At 32.7% G+C, this 17,290-nt stretch overlaps 1 protein-coding gene across 3 annotated transcripts; it reads right to left on the bottom strand.

Annotated features, from left to right (window-relative positions):
* Positions 1–6,021: 6,021 nt before the first annotated feature.
* Positions 6,022–10,450, bottom strand: LOC142543455 (potassium transporter 6-like). Of its 3 annotated transcripts, none has more exons than XM_075650732.1 (9): positions 10,226–10,450; positions 10,018–10,075; positions 9,437–9,923; positions 9,284–9,337; positions 7,932–8,192; positions 7,780–7,832; positions 7,547–7,670; positions 7,221–7,475; positions 6,022–7,117 (listed from the first exon to the last, which is right to left on the bottom strand). In XM_075650732.1, the coding sequence occupies exons 1-9, from the start codon at positions 10,240–10,242 to the stop codon at positions 6,054–6,056; spliced, it is 2,373 nt and encodes a 790-aa protein (XP_075506847.1). In that variant the 5' UTR covers positions 10,243–10,450; the 3' UTR covers positions 6,022–6,053. The 3 variants fall into 3 exon arrangements, with proteins under 3 accessions (XP_075506847.1, XP_075506848.1, XP_075506849.1); XM_075650733.1 differs by having other exon boundaries at positions 10,018–10,124; positions 10,226–10,449; XM_075650734.1 differs by having other exon boundaries at positions 10,018–10,092; positions 10,226–10,449.
* Between the last annotated feature and the right edge of the window lie 6,840 nt (positions 10,451–17,290).

Genomic DNA, 17,290 nt, shown 5'->3' with positions numbered 1-17,290 from the left:
GAGTTGCTACGCAGCTCAATTTGCACAAAACATTCTCTCTGGTTCGAATGTTATACTTAACACTTCGTTTTTTCGGATTATGATGTCACCCCTTTCTCACATATTTTCTTCTCCACCATCACAGAACATTTTGTCAAATGAATAACAACATGTGGGCCTTTGAGGATCTGGATCTGATAGAGAGCCGACAACAACAATGTCAAGGCTAGGTCCTCAATTTCCACCATAGTCGACGCAACCCGTGATAGAAATTATTAATCTCGATGATGATGATGAGTATAAGAAAGAAAAGAATGTCTTTCGTAAAAAGTTATGTTGAGATGGTCAAACGAGAAGGAAAAATGTTTTGCAAGGGCTTGGGTACGATTACCAACGACCCAAAAGCAAGTAATGGACAAAATAATAAGAACTTTTTGCAAATTACTATTGCCTACTATAATGATAATCAGTATGCGGGTACGCCAGCGAGATAATGGATGGTGATAAAGTCACGTTACTATGAGGTTATGCCCGATGTTGGCAAGTTTTCGAGATAATACAACAATTTGTTCAATAATCGAACTAGTGGTCAAAATGATGTTGTTTTAGTTGTTGCACATTATATGTGAAAAACATCACACAATAATAAGGCGCCCAAGTACGAACATGTGTGGAAGATTGCAATGGAATGCGAGAAATGGGTTGCACGTTCACTTGGTCGTCATGCTCTCAAGAATTCGAGGACTTCCGAGTAAAGGGCGCATACTTCTTCAACCAATCTGGGTACTGATGACGACTTTGAAATTCGCTCACGTCCAATAAAGCTACAAAGGGACAAAAGTAAGAACATATCCTAAGTTATAGATGTCGGAGAACTCCAAGTGAAATGAGAACAAATGCATGAAAATCAGAAGGAAAAATTGGTGGTGAAAGAAACTGAGATAAAAGCAGAAGAAATCAGAAATGATTACAAAGTAAATCGAACTTGAGAAAAAATATTATGTCATATTTATGGTGGATACTAGTAATGAAGGAGAGTCAGCCTCATTGGTATACAAAATAGTTGCAGCAATTGCGAAGAGATGTGAACTATAGTAAGTGTGTCGTTTGTATATGTTTCGGTTTTTAAAATTTATATTAGTTTTTGTCAGTTGTGTGCGTTAATGTTTTTGAAATTTATGTTAGTCTTTGAGGTTTTTCGATTGTTTTCTTCTCTTAATTTATATTCATTAACTGAAAAAAGTTAAAAATAAATAAAATAATAAAAGCAATTTATAATATTAATAATTATTTAAGATAAATAACATAAATATATATCTATGATATTATATAAATGAAGATGTCAAATATAGATAGTGATATGATCAATTGGGGGATAAATATTAATTTACAATAGTTAGTTCTTGAAATGTTAAAAATGAAATGAGCATCGAAAAATTATATTGGGTTTTATTTAAAACCAAGCAGAAAAAACTCAAAATAATCACTTTAAAAATCGATTAAACATTTTGAAAAATATTTAAAAGCCATGCAAGTTGAATGTATGAAAACGATCTGATTGAATCATTTTATAAAATACTTTGTATATAATATTTTTGTATTTGAAAGACACATAAAATGATTCAAAAATGCATCTATAATAGTAGCAATAATTAAATGCAATAAATTATATATTCCCAAATTTGTTTATAAATGTTCGTAGACTAGCAACTTCTACATCACTCATTCTTTCACTTGTGAATGATTCACTAGAAGATTTTTATTTATACAACCCCTTGTACAAACTCATTTCGATATAAAGTTATCTCTTATCTGATCGAAAATCCTAAAACACTCTCGATTGTGGTCGCGATCTCACAAATCACATAATGTTTAATGTCTCTTATGTCAAGACTACAAACATAATCTTTTACGTCTTTGTGTAAAGACTATAACTAGATTATTATTTAAAGCGACTCTTATGTATATGTGTGAGTGATTGTGTGTATGAGGATTCAATCCATTATAGTTTATGCTTCTCAAATGTATCCTCACACACATAAAAAGATCTATCATTAAGCTAAATATATCTATTAAGACTCTCTTTCTTGGGCGTGCTCTCATTCTGGCTTTTTTTATCTTGTATAGACCGCACATACTTTGAATCTCCTTCAAAATCTTTTATTTGATATTCAAGATGTTGTATTAATAAGCTCCAAGAATTATATGAACTTTTGAAACAAGAATATGACTGTTTAGGAAAACAGGTTTTTACGGTTTCTGACATTATAACAGTCATATTTGACTATTTGTCCACTTTTTGGTATTGGGCTAGCGGCTGGACTTTGGAGCGTTCTGGTCTGATTTGAGCGGATGGACTTCTGGAGCAGTCTGGTCTGCTTTGAGCAGCTAGATTTTGTGCCAAGTCTAGCTGGTCTCTTCTCTTGCTCATAACTGATTCGTCGATTTCTGAGCAAAATGGTGAACATGAAATTTGTATTCTTTTCTTTGTCTTTCTAAAGAATCAAGAATCAATCAATTTCAAGTTCATATGAGAGATATATACTTGATATACCAGACAGTATACAAGCTGGTGCAAGTCAAGCCGGTCTCTTTTCTTGATTATAACTCTTTATTCGTTGATATCGAGGTAAATTTATGTACATAAAAGTTGTTCCTCTTTCTTTTAACTATCCATAGAATTAGAAATAACTCAATTCTGAGTTGGTATCAGAGAAATATGCTAGAATATTAAAATTGTCCATGTCTAGTTGTAGATGTATCCTTGTTGCAAACTAGCAACTTCATCTCAATTTATCAGCTTCTTAAGCTCCGTTTAAGGCTTTGACTTAGGAATTCAAATTGTATATCATGGAATTATATTTTTAACGCATTCTGGATTGTTCCATTAAAAAATTTGAGCTAAGAGATATGGCCATAATATCATAAATGCTCAAATCTAGTCGTTGCTATATATGTAACTTCCAGCTGGACATTGCATTGTCTAATTAGCATAGATAACATCTGAACTAACTCGACTGGCCTAAAATATGACATGTAGAAAATTGATTTGGATTTTTCAATCATTATGCTCACTACTCATTTGTATCACTAATTTGTGATATATGAGCAAAATATTGCAGCTCGTCAGAGTCTAGCCATTTGCTAAATTCGAGTTCCAGCTTCTGATTTGATGTAGCAATTTCACATTTAAGTAAATATGTTAGAAAAAAATAACAAGTTTTGTTATCATCAAAAACAAGATTGTTAGCATTTTCGCAATCCAACAGATAGTAAATAAAATTTGTAGGATGACGTGTGGAGATGATTAGTGAAAAGTTGTTTTTTGGGTTTATGATTGTGTGTATAAGTTTATAGAATTTGTGTGTTTTTAAAATTTGATATGACAATGATGTGGCATTGTAGGTCCCTCACTCGAGTTGGATTTAGAGTTTCAAGACGGGTGATAATAGTTCGTGTTTGGGTAGGATTCTGTAACCTTCGTCTCCATCCCCATCCTCATTTTCATCTCAATTGGGTATTCAATTTTGTCTTCATCTCCATAACCGCCAAAGGATTGTATATTCATATCATACCCAAATATCATATTACCACCTATAATAGTATTTTCGAGTAAGCTATGCATATTTACTAAATTGTTGAGAACAATAAGAAAAAAATAAATATAAAATTAGAAAATTAAGCATTATAGAGGAATAACAAAATATTAGAAACAATTTATCATTACATTATTATTACACAAAAATAACATATACTCTATATTAATAATTTTCTTCGTTATATCCAACTAATAGCATTAAACAAAAACATATTAAATTTAACATCATAACCGAAAATCATATATTTAAAACCCGCTTTCATTTCCATGCCTGAAAATCCTCATACACGATTACACATTTATTTAATCGGGTAAAAAATCTCTTTCATACCATCCTCCATTTGGTAGAGTATCGGATTATACGTCGGGTTCGAAGAAAATTATCCTCCCTAGAATGCGGTTACCCTTGTGTTTTTTCTCTCTAAAATAATACTATACAATTGCCTTTTTTTTAAACGGATATTTCATATCTCTATTTGTGTTCATAAATTTCATAATAAATATTGCATGTACCATATTATAAACGCAATGTGTGTGAAGACCCAACTCAACACAAGACCAACTTAGCTCATGAAATTTGCAGCTTTTAAACCCAAGAATGCCTACTTATTGATAGCCCAAACACAACAGAAAAACATGCAGCCCATCAAGCTTCATTTAAAAATTTGAAGCACAATTTGACCATCATTAACAATCATTAATGACCTTTAAAATCTGAATTTTAAACAACTTCTCGATCAGCATATAACAGCCAAATAATGGGTGGTTGAGGCCATTAAGATGATGATTATTACAGGCTGAAAACCCTTCAAGATCTCTTTCCATTCTAGCCTATAAATATCATCACAAAGTGAAAGATATCATACCAAATACAAAAGATTTCTCTTCCTATTTTTGAGTTTCCCTGTAGCAACATATTTGAGCAAGAGTGCTACCGGTTCCGTGCTAAAAATCTATACATAATCAGGTAGGAAGGTGTTATCCATTCTCTAAAGCCGATTTCTTCCTATCTTTGAGCAACCATTTGCAAGCAGCTACTTTCGAGTTCTCAAGAAGAGTTGTTGTCCAAAAGTTGAGTCAACTTTAGCGATCTTTCCGACAACTTTGTTCACCTTATTCTCAACCTTAAGACTAAGTGTGATTATATGTGTGTGTTTTAAAATAATGATATTCCTGTTTTTGAAAACTCAATCGTACACTAGTCGTTTCACGTCATTTGATTCGTATATGTTTCGTTCCGCATGATTCAAATGTTATACTACTGTTAGGATTCGAATTAAAAACGGTAAGGAAATTTCTGAAACATGATAAAATAAGGACCTAATGCGGTGAGTTATAATAATCGATATATGACATCGCCCCTTAGATGATTTACAATTAAGGACTGATCAGTATATCATGGATAAATATATGAATAACAGTGCCTTGTTTTAATATGTTTTGATGCCTTGTTCCAAATTATGTTTGTCTCATGTCTTGATTCACGTTCTGATATGTTTTGTGACATTTTACCTTTCAACTCATATTATATATATGTCAATATTTTTTTGTACGATTGGCCCCCATATGGTGAGCGCTTCTTCAAACACTCACACACTTACTTCCCTTCCCAGATAAGAGCGAATATCAATTGGAAAATGATGAATAATGCATGTTTTGGGGTTGGTGATCAAGTTCGAGACATGAAGTTTCAAACATCAATTTTAATTTTATTTTTCATTACGTTACCACTCCTGCATTTATGTTAAGCAATATCAAAACAATCTTGATTTATGCAATATATAGGCTTTTGACTATTTTATGTATTATGTGGCTTGAATTACATAACCTAACTATAACCGTATCTTTATATTTTAAATTCTCGAAGTCAAGAGTTTAAAAATATTTCTCCATTCATATCTATAATTTCAAATTATTATTATAAAGATTAAAATATATTTAATTTAATCATAGTTAATAGTAAAATCAGAGAAATTTTGAAAAAATAATTTGTTACTAGAGATTTTTTAAATTAAAAAATGGGTCCATATTTAATGATAGCAAAGAGTTAAGCACATTAAAATAGCGCATTCAATTTCTTAAAATCAAATTGATTAAATGATAAATGTGTGAGGTGAGAGGAAAATATGAAATAACATTAAAAAAAATCTTTAAAATGGGTATGAAAATATTAAAAAGAAAAGTTCTTTATACTGATATTATTTATAATTTTGTTATGTTTCACACTATAGATATTCACTTATATCAGCCCCGATGAAGTGACACATTTCTATTAATTGTGATAAAATTATATATTCAATATATATGTCACCTCATCATCCGTGGACACCGAAAATGTGCAACTTAGCAAAATTATATATATATATATATATATATATATATATATATATATATATATATTAACTCCAATGTTTGCCAAAAAATTTAACCTACTTCGTAATTTATACAAGTCCAAATACACTTGAAATCATAAAAATTACACATTGTATACCATTCCCACTTCTAAAGTAGACGCATGAGGCACAGTCAATGCATAAGTAGAAGCTCTACTATTCCTTCTCAAGAAATCATAGCCAAAATTTATAACCATTTTCTTCACCAAACTTGATCCTTGCTTTGTTTTGACATATGAATGTCCCAAAATATAAGCTATACCGGCTTCTCTAGCTTCCATCAGTTCTCTCAACTCTTCCCGTGCGCCTCTGTCCATTTTAGGGGTCTCGGGTATGACGAAGCTTACCCGTTTCCTCGGTTTAACACATCGTGGAGACCGTATCTCTCTGAGCTCTGATGTGCCAGGCTTCTCGGGATCAACACCGTTTTCCTCACGTAGCCAAATCCCATCTAGATGAGTCGAGGGCGTTCCTACAACAACCATTTCTTCATTTTGCTGATTACCCAAATTTTTCGTGGAATCGTTTATACCTGCGTTCCCAGTACGTATATACTCTGCAATACTACATACAAGGTCGTTCTCAAACTGTATATCATCCTTGTGTGCATCACGGTAGCCATAACGAACTATGCATCTATACATACGGTACTCTCTGGGCCCAATGTGTCCAACAAGAAACCGTTCTTCGTGTTTAACATGAGGGATAGGGACGGATTTGACACAAAGGAAAATAAGTACCTGATGGAATGCTGGAAGATTGGTGACAAAATGGGAGAAAATGGCGGGGATTCCGGATACGAGTTCTGTGTGTATAAGACCAATGCCTTTAACACGCACGATCCCCAAACTCGGGCCTAATTCAAGTAGCCAGTCGACGGAAACTTTGTTTTGAACATCGTACTCATACTTTTTAAGCGTTCCATAGTGCCACACACACATCACCATCATGAAAATGAACGAAAGGGCGATTGGCACCCATGCTCCTTCAAGAAACTTGATCAGAGAAGCGGAGAAATATAAGGCCTCGAGTGTCCCAAAGAACAAAACAAAGCAAACTGCGAGGGCGAGACTCTGGTGCCAGCACAACACAATGACAAGAGACATCAGACATGTTGTAACAAGCATGACTGTTATAACTGCCAAACCTGAAAGAAATATTGAAAAGGAACATAATTAAGATCCAAAATCCCATTTCTTTACGACAACAAGTTTGTTTTACTTTATGTCAGGTTTTTAACCAGGTCCTACCGGAGGCGTTGCCTAAACGTTTCGTGTCTCTGAACCCAACAGTTACAGCTAAACATAGGAGCATTAAAATCCAGTTAATCTCTGGAATGTATATCTGTCCATGAATTTTTGACGATGTATGCACGATTTTCACTTTTGGAAAGCACCCCAAGGAGGAGCACTGCTTAATTATGGAAAACGTTCCAGTAATAATGGCTTGGCTTCCAACAACTGCAGCCAGTATTGCAATCACCATAACCGGCCATCTTAATATCTCTGACAATAATATGCAAGTATTTAGTTTATTACAGAAAAAAGATACAAGTGAAACAATTTAAGTTGCATACCAGGCACAGAAACATAAAACCCAACACGATAACCATTTTGAATATCATGATGCCGGGAAAGATAGGCAGCTTGCCCCATATATGCAAGAACTAGCGACGGATAGACAATGGATGTGAAAGCTATCTGTAAATTCATGACTAGAGAAGGTTGGATAACAGTGAAAAATTGAAAAGAGTTTTGGAGAAACTTAATCGACTCCAAAAGTGTGGTGTGTAAGTATTGTGTCTACTACCTTTATTGATAACTGGGAAAAATGCCCGAGATCAGCAAACATTGCCTCCGAACCTGGAATATTTAAAAACTGTATTCTTGTAAATGAAAGAAAAAATTAATTTATGCTAGTAAATAAACAAACTTCATTGTACATATCAAGCGATTTCTTGCCTGTTATGCATAGTAGGATTCCTCCCAAGGACATCCAACCACTTCTTTGTGTTTTCTTTAGAAATTTGTACATGTAGTATGGAGACAGAGCTTGATACACAAGGGGATTCCAGTGGAAAATATTGTATATACCAATGACACTGATACACAAAAGCCATATTATGACCACGGGTGCGAACAAGAATCCAACCCTGTGGGTGCCATAATGTTGAAGGCAAAACAAAGCTATCAATATGACACAGGTGACTGGGACCTCCACATCTGCAAGAATATAGTATTTTGGGCAGGAAATGAACAAGTCGGCTAGTGTTCTCAAATTAAAAAGAAAATGTCTCCAATAACCATAAATGACATTCACAAAAGATTTGTAGGACCAAATGCTGCCACTAAACTGAAAGTTATAACTGAAGGAACAATACAACTCAAAATATTTCAAATCATGTTTTGGCCCCCAAGAATCATATTTCAATCGGTAACAATATGCATGCATCCACACATGACAATATGGACAATTATTGCTGCACAATAAAATTGGATGCTTTCATCATAAAGCTGAAAGGTCAAATTTAGAATACATGTGTTCATAAACCTAAATTACGAGAAATCAGCATCCATTTTTCATTATTTTATGGACTTGACATCATACAATTGCCAGCCCGTTACGTTGTTTCTAAATAAGCAAAGTTTTACAGGCACCAATTTGTGATAATTTGTCTTCCCATCTGCAGTTAACTATCTTCGAGTCGATCCCATTTCACAGGTTGCATGCCCCATTTAGTTGGATAGAATCTTTGTCAAAAGTGACATCATATTTCGAACTGAAACTATCCCATTTTTTATACAAAACAACTTAAGGCTAATTATTCCAGACTGAGATGACTAATTCTAAGTCTCCACTTAGGAATAAAATAGGTCTTCAAATAATAATAATAACCGGCACCCTTTCCATACAGAACTTTAAGATTTTATCAGGTTGTATTCAAATCAATGGTTTACAATCTTTCGAAATTATACTGCATTTCTTAACATTTCCACACTTTCCTTAAAAAATCTCAGTGTGAGACTCAATGCAACAAATAAAATGATGTTGTGGTACACAGATAAAACCAAAACCAGAACTACCTCGAGAATTTTGATTTTCATTTGTTGCAATTACAGTCATTATTGATTAAGATTTACGACTTGTCTGGGGGGTGATCATTTGGTATCTAGCAACAAATTACATCTCATGCAATTTTTGCTAATTTTCACGCAGGTTAATTAATTCATGCAACAATCGTACTAGAAATTTCAAATATGAAAAGCCAAAACATAGAACTAGAACAATTGAAAGGGAAAGATTGGAGTCTTACATTTGTGATGCTCTTTCGCCATCGCAAGTTCAACACCCGAAACCGCAGAAAAAACTGCCCAAAATGAAAACAAATATCCATCCAACGTCAATAAAACTTGAAAACTCGAAACAAATTTTTTTGATCAAAATCCAAGAGAAACTGTAAGCATACCTGAAATTGCTGGAGTTAATATTCCATCTCCAATCACCATACAAGCACCCAAAAGAGACAACAGAAGCAAAAATCTTTGCAAAACTTTATATTTTTCCAAAGAGGATTTTAGCTTCGCCCCAAAGGTTGAGGGTGCAGGATTTCTAATATCCTTTTTGTAAGATGATAAATCCTCATCTGCTAACTGAAAACTAGGCAATGAATTTAACTTAGCGTGTCTACATAAGAGTGAATACAATGCAAAAGTGCCTCCTTCACCATTATCATCAGCCCTCAGCACTATGAACACATACTTCAAAAGTGGAACTAAAGTTAATGTCCAAAATACAAATGAAAGAACCCCAAAAATTTCTTCATTAGTGTCGGAATGTTCAATATCTTCTGCAAAAGTACTCTTGTACACATACAATGGTGATGTACTCAAATCCCCATACACAACACCTAAACTCTGATAAGCCAATGTCAATACTGTTCTCCAAGTCTCTTTCTGCAATAAAATGGGACGGCGGGAAAAAAATTAAAACGAACCCGAAAATGCCTTAAATCCCTCGAGAACACTAATTTATCAGAACAGAACTCACTTTTACATGATTCTGAAAATTCCCACTTTCAGGATCCATTGAAAATGCACTCAGAATCCTGCAAGTTAATCACCGCTGCAAATTCAAGAACTTTAAAGACGACCCATCTGCCAAAACACCCACCCAAGTAAAGAACTTTCAAGAAAATGCATACTTAAAAAACACCCAACACGTATCTTGTCCACCAATAAAATGGATAAATTTGTACCTAAAAATGTGGCACATCCAGCAGTTCAACAACCTCCATGGAAAAAACAATCAAACAAAGATTGAGGAATAATACTCTGTTCACTTGAAAAGATATTTCAACTTTAACTACAATAAAAATATGTGATAAGTGAGAATGGTTTACACACTTTTTATGCAAGTAGGTAGGTTTTTTTGCGTTTCTTTATTATTTATTCCCAAATTGTTTTATTCAGTGATTTCTTCCGTTGAGTTTATTGATTCAACTTCGAAGTGATCTCACTTATCACATATATTATTATTATTATGCCACGTCAGCGCGTGTAGGAGAGAGAGACGTCTAAACGTTTGCTCTGAAATTACGCAGACAATGGGGTTGCAAAGTGTTTTGTTTATCTAAATTTAATGGGTGAGTCTTTGTGAAAAGATTTCATAAATTTTTATATGTAAGATGGGTCAACTCTACCGATATTCACAATAAAAAATAATATTTTTATCATAAAAAATAATATTTTTCATGGATGATCCAAATAAGATATATATCTCACAAAATACGACCATGAGACCTTCTCACACGAAATTTTTGTTAAATTTAATATTCTTTTCTTGTGAGAATTGATAGATGTTAGATTAGGCACATTACAGGGTCTTTGAAATAATATTTTCATAGTTTTTATTTAGATTATTTTTCAAAAGAGAAAATTAATAGATAATTTGATAAAGCAAATACTAAATTTCGTGTGTAGTTTATGATGTTATCAATAAAATGTACACAAAAATATTATGAGACGGATCTTCTACTTGGATCACCCATGAAAAAATATATTTTTTATTCCAAAAATATTGTTTTTCATTTTAAATATGGGTCGGATTGACCCGTTTCACGAATAAATATTTGTGAGACCGTCTCACAAGAGACTTACTCTAAAATTTAATGTGTGCAATAAGTTTTCTTTTTGAAATGATTCTCCCACGAAAACTAAAGATATTTTTTTTATTACGATGGAACTCATAATCGTTATCTTTCTATATGCATTGCAAACGTTCGAGCTAATGCAATACTCTAGAAATTATGTTAATAAGTTATATCACACTGGACAAAAACTGTTATTTTATATTATATATTTAAGAGGTCGATTAGAATTTATATGAAGATTTTAAAAATTAATCATCTTATATATATTTTTTCTTAAATTAAAATAGAAATTAATAATCAATTAATCATGATAAAGACATCCACGATGGCTCAACATTAGGAAATGGTTTCCGAAATGGCAAAGAAGAGATTTGGAAGAAATAGAGGCAAAATTTCCGGAGTGGGACTTTTAGGTTTAAATTAATATTTTCTCAATCTAAAAACAAACAAGCAAAAAAACAAAAACATTGATATGAGTATATCATCGAGTATCTAGTTATAAAAAGATATGTTCCAAGTGTCCGAGTTAGAGAAGTAAGTAAGTATTTTGGCTAAGAGCATGTCTCTTGTTAGACGGTCTTACGAATCTTTATATATGAGACGAGTTAATCCTACCGATATTCACAATAAAAAGTAATAATTTTATCATAAAAAGTAATATTTTTTCATGGATGACCCAAATAAGATATCTGACTCACAAAATACGACCCGTGAGACCGTCTCACATATGTTTTTGCCTTTGGCTAATAGTCAATCAGGAGTTCGATTCCCCGTACCAACACTTTCTAAGCGAGCTTGTCAGACATGCATCACCCAATGTAGTTTACTTGACCACTGTAACTTGCAAGCTATTACGATAGTTTGAAAATTTACTCAAAGAGCACCGAAATATAGTGACCATGTGTTTACACTTCATTAAAAAAAAACAATAATAACAATAATAAATATCCTACCTAAGACGTAAATATAAAAAAATGTTTTGAAAAACACAAATAATATATTTTTGTATATTTGTAGAAATAACATGTTCGTTTTATAAATTAGTTTGACACATAATTTTGATTAAATATTTTTCAACGTATGATTTTTTTATTTTTTAATTAATTTTCAAATATATTTAATAGAGATTATATGTATAACTTATATTATATGGTATTAATAATTTTCATTCTGCTTTTTAGAAGCCATAAAGAGATACCCACTTCCACTAAGCTTCATCGTTGTTTGACACAGTCAAAATCTAAAAACAATTAATTTTTTTATTATGTAATATATCTTAATATCTACTCTCCCACACTTTCATTAAGTGAGGGAGTCAAGAAGACGGGTGGGTGCGACCCTTTACTTCAATTTATTAATTCTATTGATTAAACATCTAAAAATAATTATATTTTTCACTTTATTTCCTAATATTAGCTTATGCCTCCCTAAAAAATTTAAATTTTTTTGCCGCTAACTTATATTTTCCGGCTCCGTCTCTGTTTTCATATATAATTATAAGCAAATTTGCATATCCCATGGATATAATTGTTAACGTCTTTGAAACATATACAAATTTGAATTGTTCTAATCTGTGTATATATATATGTGTTTGTGTATATATATATGACAAAAACTTGTGTGAGACGATTTCACGGATCGATAGGGTTGACCCATTTCACATATAAAGATTCGTGAGACTATTTTACAAGAGACCTATATATATGTGTGTGTGTATATATATATATATGCTTAGTCAAATAATTGAATAGAACGTCGCCATATAAGGGACGAAAGATATCTTGTTTCTGTGACGCGTCCTATAATTGGACAATGATTATTTCATTTTTGAAAATATCTTGGTCTTGAAAACCATGATTTATTTAATTTAATAATTAAATTAAATAAAATGTTACATAAATATGCTCTAAATATTGTTTTCTAGATATTAAAAGTTATCATTTGTCCACAATTTCCATTTTAATACTCGCACAAAGACCCTAATTAAGCCATTGAAACAATACATTTATGTGTCTATAAATATTACAATAATTGTCATCCATCGATCCTACATGTTATTTGGAATTATATATCCTATGTATGTATATATGTCGTTACACATATTGATTTATCTGCCCGATAATTACATTATCATTAAACAATTATATATGACAAGACAATGCTTGTCTTTATCTTTTATTTTTATTTTTTTGAGCAAGCGTTTATCTTTATATCTAAACGAAGAAAATAGAAATACACATGTTTCTTGATTTTTGTGGGGTTCTTATAGTTTTGTCATCTCCAAACCTCAATTAGTGGGTCTTTATCGTTATTAGTTAAATGAATTAATCTTTCATTTCTTTCATGATAACGTGCACGTGAGTGAAATTTCAATAATTAATAAAAATCATTCGAAACTTGGTTATACTTAAATTAAATGACAAAAAGGTGTGTGAGACGATCTCACGAATCGTATTTTGGTGAGACGAATCTCTTATTTGGGTCATCCATGAAAAAGTATTACTTTTTATGCTAAGAGTATTACTTTTTATTATGAATGTCGGTATGGTTAACCCGTCTCACAGATAAAAATTCGTGAGACTGTCTCACAAGAGACCTACTCGAATTAAATATATGCACACATTCCATTTGGTGAGACTTGTAGTTAAATATACACACATTCCACTTTGTTCTTGCCCGTCTCACAAGAAACCTACTTGTATAAAATATATGCACACATTCCACTTGGTTAGACTTGTAGTTAAATATACACACATTCCACTTTGTTCTTGTCACACCATGAATTGGTGGAGGTGAATCTCTTGGTTGTGTTGCATCAAAGTTTTAATATGTGAGTGGATTGACAAAATTATACGTAGTTTTTAAAGGATTTTTTTTTTCAAATCTCGAAAAGCTCCTGAAATAACAAATTATCAAGATTCCCTAACTCTAAATTAGATCAAATTACTCGTTGTTTTCAATGACATTTGTAAAAGTGAAATGATTCCGAAATCGGTCTGGTCCGTCTGGATCCAAGACTTTAAGTTGAAAAGGAATTTATATTTATATAAAAGTTACACATGTTTAAGAGTCCACCAATTTTTAGTGAAAAATATTAAATTTTATATATGATTTTAAAATATGCAATTTTTTTTTTACATTAAAATTTATGTGGTTTTAGTAAAATACCCGGATTAATTCTTGATTCTTTTCCAAATGTGACAGTTTACATCAAGGAAATGGCCAATGAGGCAGAAGAGATGGTGGAAATTATTATTTTTATTATTAAAGCTAATAAAATTATTTATTGCTAGGTCTATAATTGTTAATCAGGATACAACTTTATTTTTTTATACTTGTGACAGAGTAGAATACAGCTACTTGGGTGTTAATGGGTCGGCTGTTAGGCCCATGAGTCCGGAGAGATGCATGTTTATCCGTTGGTGATATCTCATATATCTTAAAGATCAGTTTTACTCTGTCCCCAATAGATGCAATATTACCCGTTAAGATCTGACGAACGACAGTCTTTTCCTGCTCACCTAGCCAACCAGATCAAGTGGCACAACGTCAGGAGCTTGACAAATGAGAACTTCTCAGGAGGTCACCAATCCAAATACTACTCTCACTCATGCATGCTTAACCCAACATTCCCCCTAAGAAGTATTATGCTTTTTTGAAGACTTGAACTCATTACCTCGTTTTGATACTAATTGTTAGGATCAAGCGCTTACTAATATGCCAAAAGTTATAACTGTTAGTCAAGGTGCAAATTTATTTCCTTATACTTGTGGCAGCGCAGAGTGCATCTATTTGGATGCTAATGGGTCGGGCTATTAGGTCCATGAGTTCGGGGAAGTGCAGGTCTATCTACTGATGTTGTCTCATATCCATAAGAATCAGTCTTATCATTTCTCTATCGTCGACCATATCCCAGCAGAGACAATATTACATGTTAAAATATGGCTTAACTCTTTTACGGTTCACCTAAACAACCAGATCAAACGGCACAACATCAACAGTTTGATGCCCGAGAACTTCTCAAGAGGTCAACAATCTCAATACTACTTTCACTCATGCATGCTTAACACTACATTTCCCCCAAGAAACAGAGAAATATGCTTCTTGAGAGACTTTAACCCATGACCTCACTCTTATACCAATTGATAGGAATAAGCACTAGCCACTAGACCAAAAAATATAGTTGTAAGCCAAAGTGCAATTTTATTTTCTTATACTTGTGGCAGCGAATAATACACCAACTTGAGTGCTAATGAATCGGACTGTTACGCTCATGAGTTCGAGGAAATGCATATATATTTGTTGGTGCTATCTCATATCTCTTATAAATCAATTTTACCATTTTCCTAGCGTCGACCATGTTCCTAACAGAGAGAATATTACTCATTAATATCTATCATCACTCTTTTACGGCTCACCTAACCAATCAGACCAACCGGTATAACGTCAACAATTGATGTACGAAAAATTCTCGACATGTCATTCATCTCAATACTATTCTCACGCATATAAATTTATCCCCTTACAATTATTAAAAAGGATAGAGCATGCGATGGATGATTCAATTATGATGTCATTAAATTGATTGGTGACTTCTTGGCTCGATTTAAATGCCTTGTCTCAAGTAAAATAAAAGGAAATGAACGCCATATATTAATAAATTATATCGTGTGCGTTACGTGGTTTGACTTGAAGTACTTGATGTGATTGAATAATAAACTATTATTATTATAACGCTCAGTCATTATATATTTTAGGACTATTTTTTTCTATCCTCTCCAATTTTTTTTTTCCGCAGAACTGGTTACTAATGAAATGAGAGAACAAGCCACCAGCCAGTTGGCTCGGCTGGCAGACGCCTCTTTCTTACGTGCGAGAGGCGTGGGTTCGACATCTACTTATGTTGTACCTTTAAAAAGAAAAGAAATGAGAGAATAATGATAATATGTGATATACACGAGTAAACATGAATATCCTGTCATTGATCATCGATTGTTGGTCTAAAATGAGCCAACTCCTCCGAGAGAATGCTGCATTCATTATATATAGATATATTGGACCTATTTTTTAAACGCCTTGAATCAATGGCTTTTAATCTAATCTAACCACATAACTTAAAAGATATGTCGAGTTGAAATAGTACTTCATTTTTCGTGGTAGAATATCAGCGGCGATCATGGAGCATGAGCTGTGCCCTGATCTAATATGAGTTTTAGTCCATACTCATGTATCACTATTGATTATATGATGTAGGTTTGTCCAACATGAGCCGCTCATATCTCATGTTCATGCACCGTCACTCATGAAATATTTAACCTTTAGAAAGTGTTTCTTTCGTCTCGCTCAACTCTCGAACTCATGACCTCCGAGTTTAAGCACCTACATTCTTAGAGTGTTGAATCGTAATAATAATAAGAATATGTCTCTTGTGAGATGATCTCATGAATATTTATATATGAGACGGGTCAACCCTATCGATACTCACAATAAAAAGTAATATTCTTAGCATAAAAAGTAATTATTTTTCATGGATGACCCAAATAAGAGATCCGTCTCACAAAATACGACATGTGAAACCGTCTCACACAAGTTTTTGTCTAATAATAAATATTTGATCACATTATATATTATAACTATTGATGTCATATGTAATAATAAAAAAAATCAATAATGAGTACATAAATTAAATTAATCACGACATGAACCATTCTAAACATCTATAGCCGATGAACAACGATAATTTTTTTAAAAAAATGCATTACGTCAAGAAAACGAAAAAGATGAAAAAATTACATTAAAAATAAACAATAATTTATTTTTTTTAAGAAAAAAAAAATTCGATTGTTTTTGCTTTCCCCACCAAATTGGTTCCTATGCATTCATCAATGGCCAACTTCGACCACGTTTTTGTTAGCCAAGATCGAGAAGATCAGATCATAAAAATTAATTTCTTGTTATTTCAATCAACTCTTCTTCACAGGATCGATTGTTCTACGTATTTAACACGAATTGATTAATTACAACACACATAGATTAAAGATTACCTTTGAAGCGTGTTTACGATCTCTCTCTGCACTGGATCTACGCTCCAAACCTCCAAGCCTTCTCTGGTGTTCTCTCAAACTCTTAACGTAGGATTGTGTGTGGTCACAAGTTACAATATCACATATA

Source organism: Primulina tabacum, chromosome 4 (genome assembly GCF_025594145.1).
Source record: "Primulina tabacum isolate GXHZ01 chromosome 4, ASM2559414v2, whole genome shotgun sequence".
Classification (NCBI taxonomy): domain Eukaryota; kingdom Viridiplantae; phylum Streptophyta; class Magnoliopsida; order Lamiales; family Gesneriaceae; genus Primulina; species Primulina tabacum.
This window is presented reverse-complemented; position numbering and strand designations above follow the sequence as displayed.

Bases quoted from the DNA above. Each gene is read 5' to 3' on its own strand.
- LOC142543455 (XM_075650732.1), bottom strand. The intron at 9,924-10,017 runs GTGAGTTCTGTT...ATTTTATTGCAG, and splicing joins ATTTTCAGAATCATGTAAAA to AAAGAGACTTGGAGAACAGT. The intron at 8,193-9,283 runs GTAAGACTCCAA...ATATTCTTGCAG, and splicing joins GGCGAAAGAGCATCACAAAT to ATGTGGAGGTCCCAGTCACC.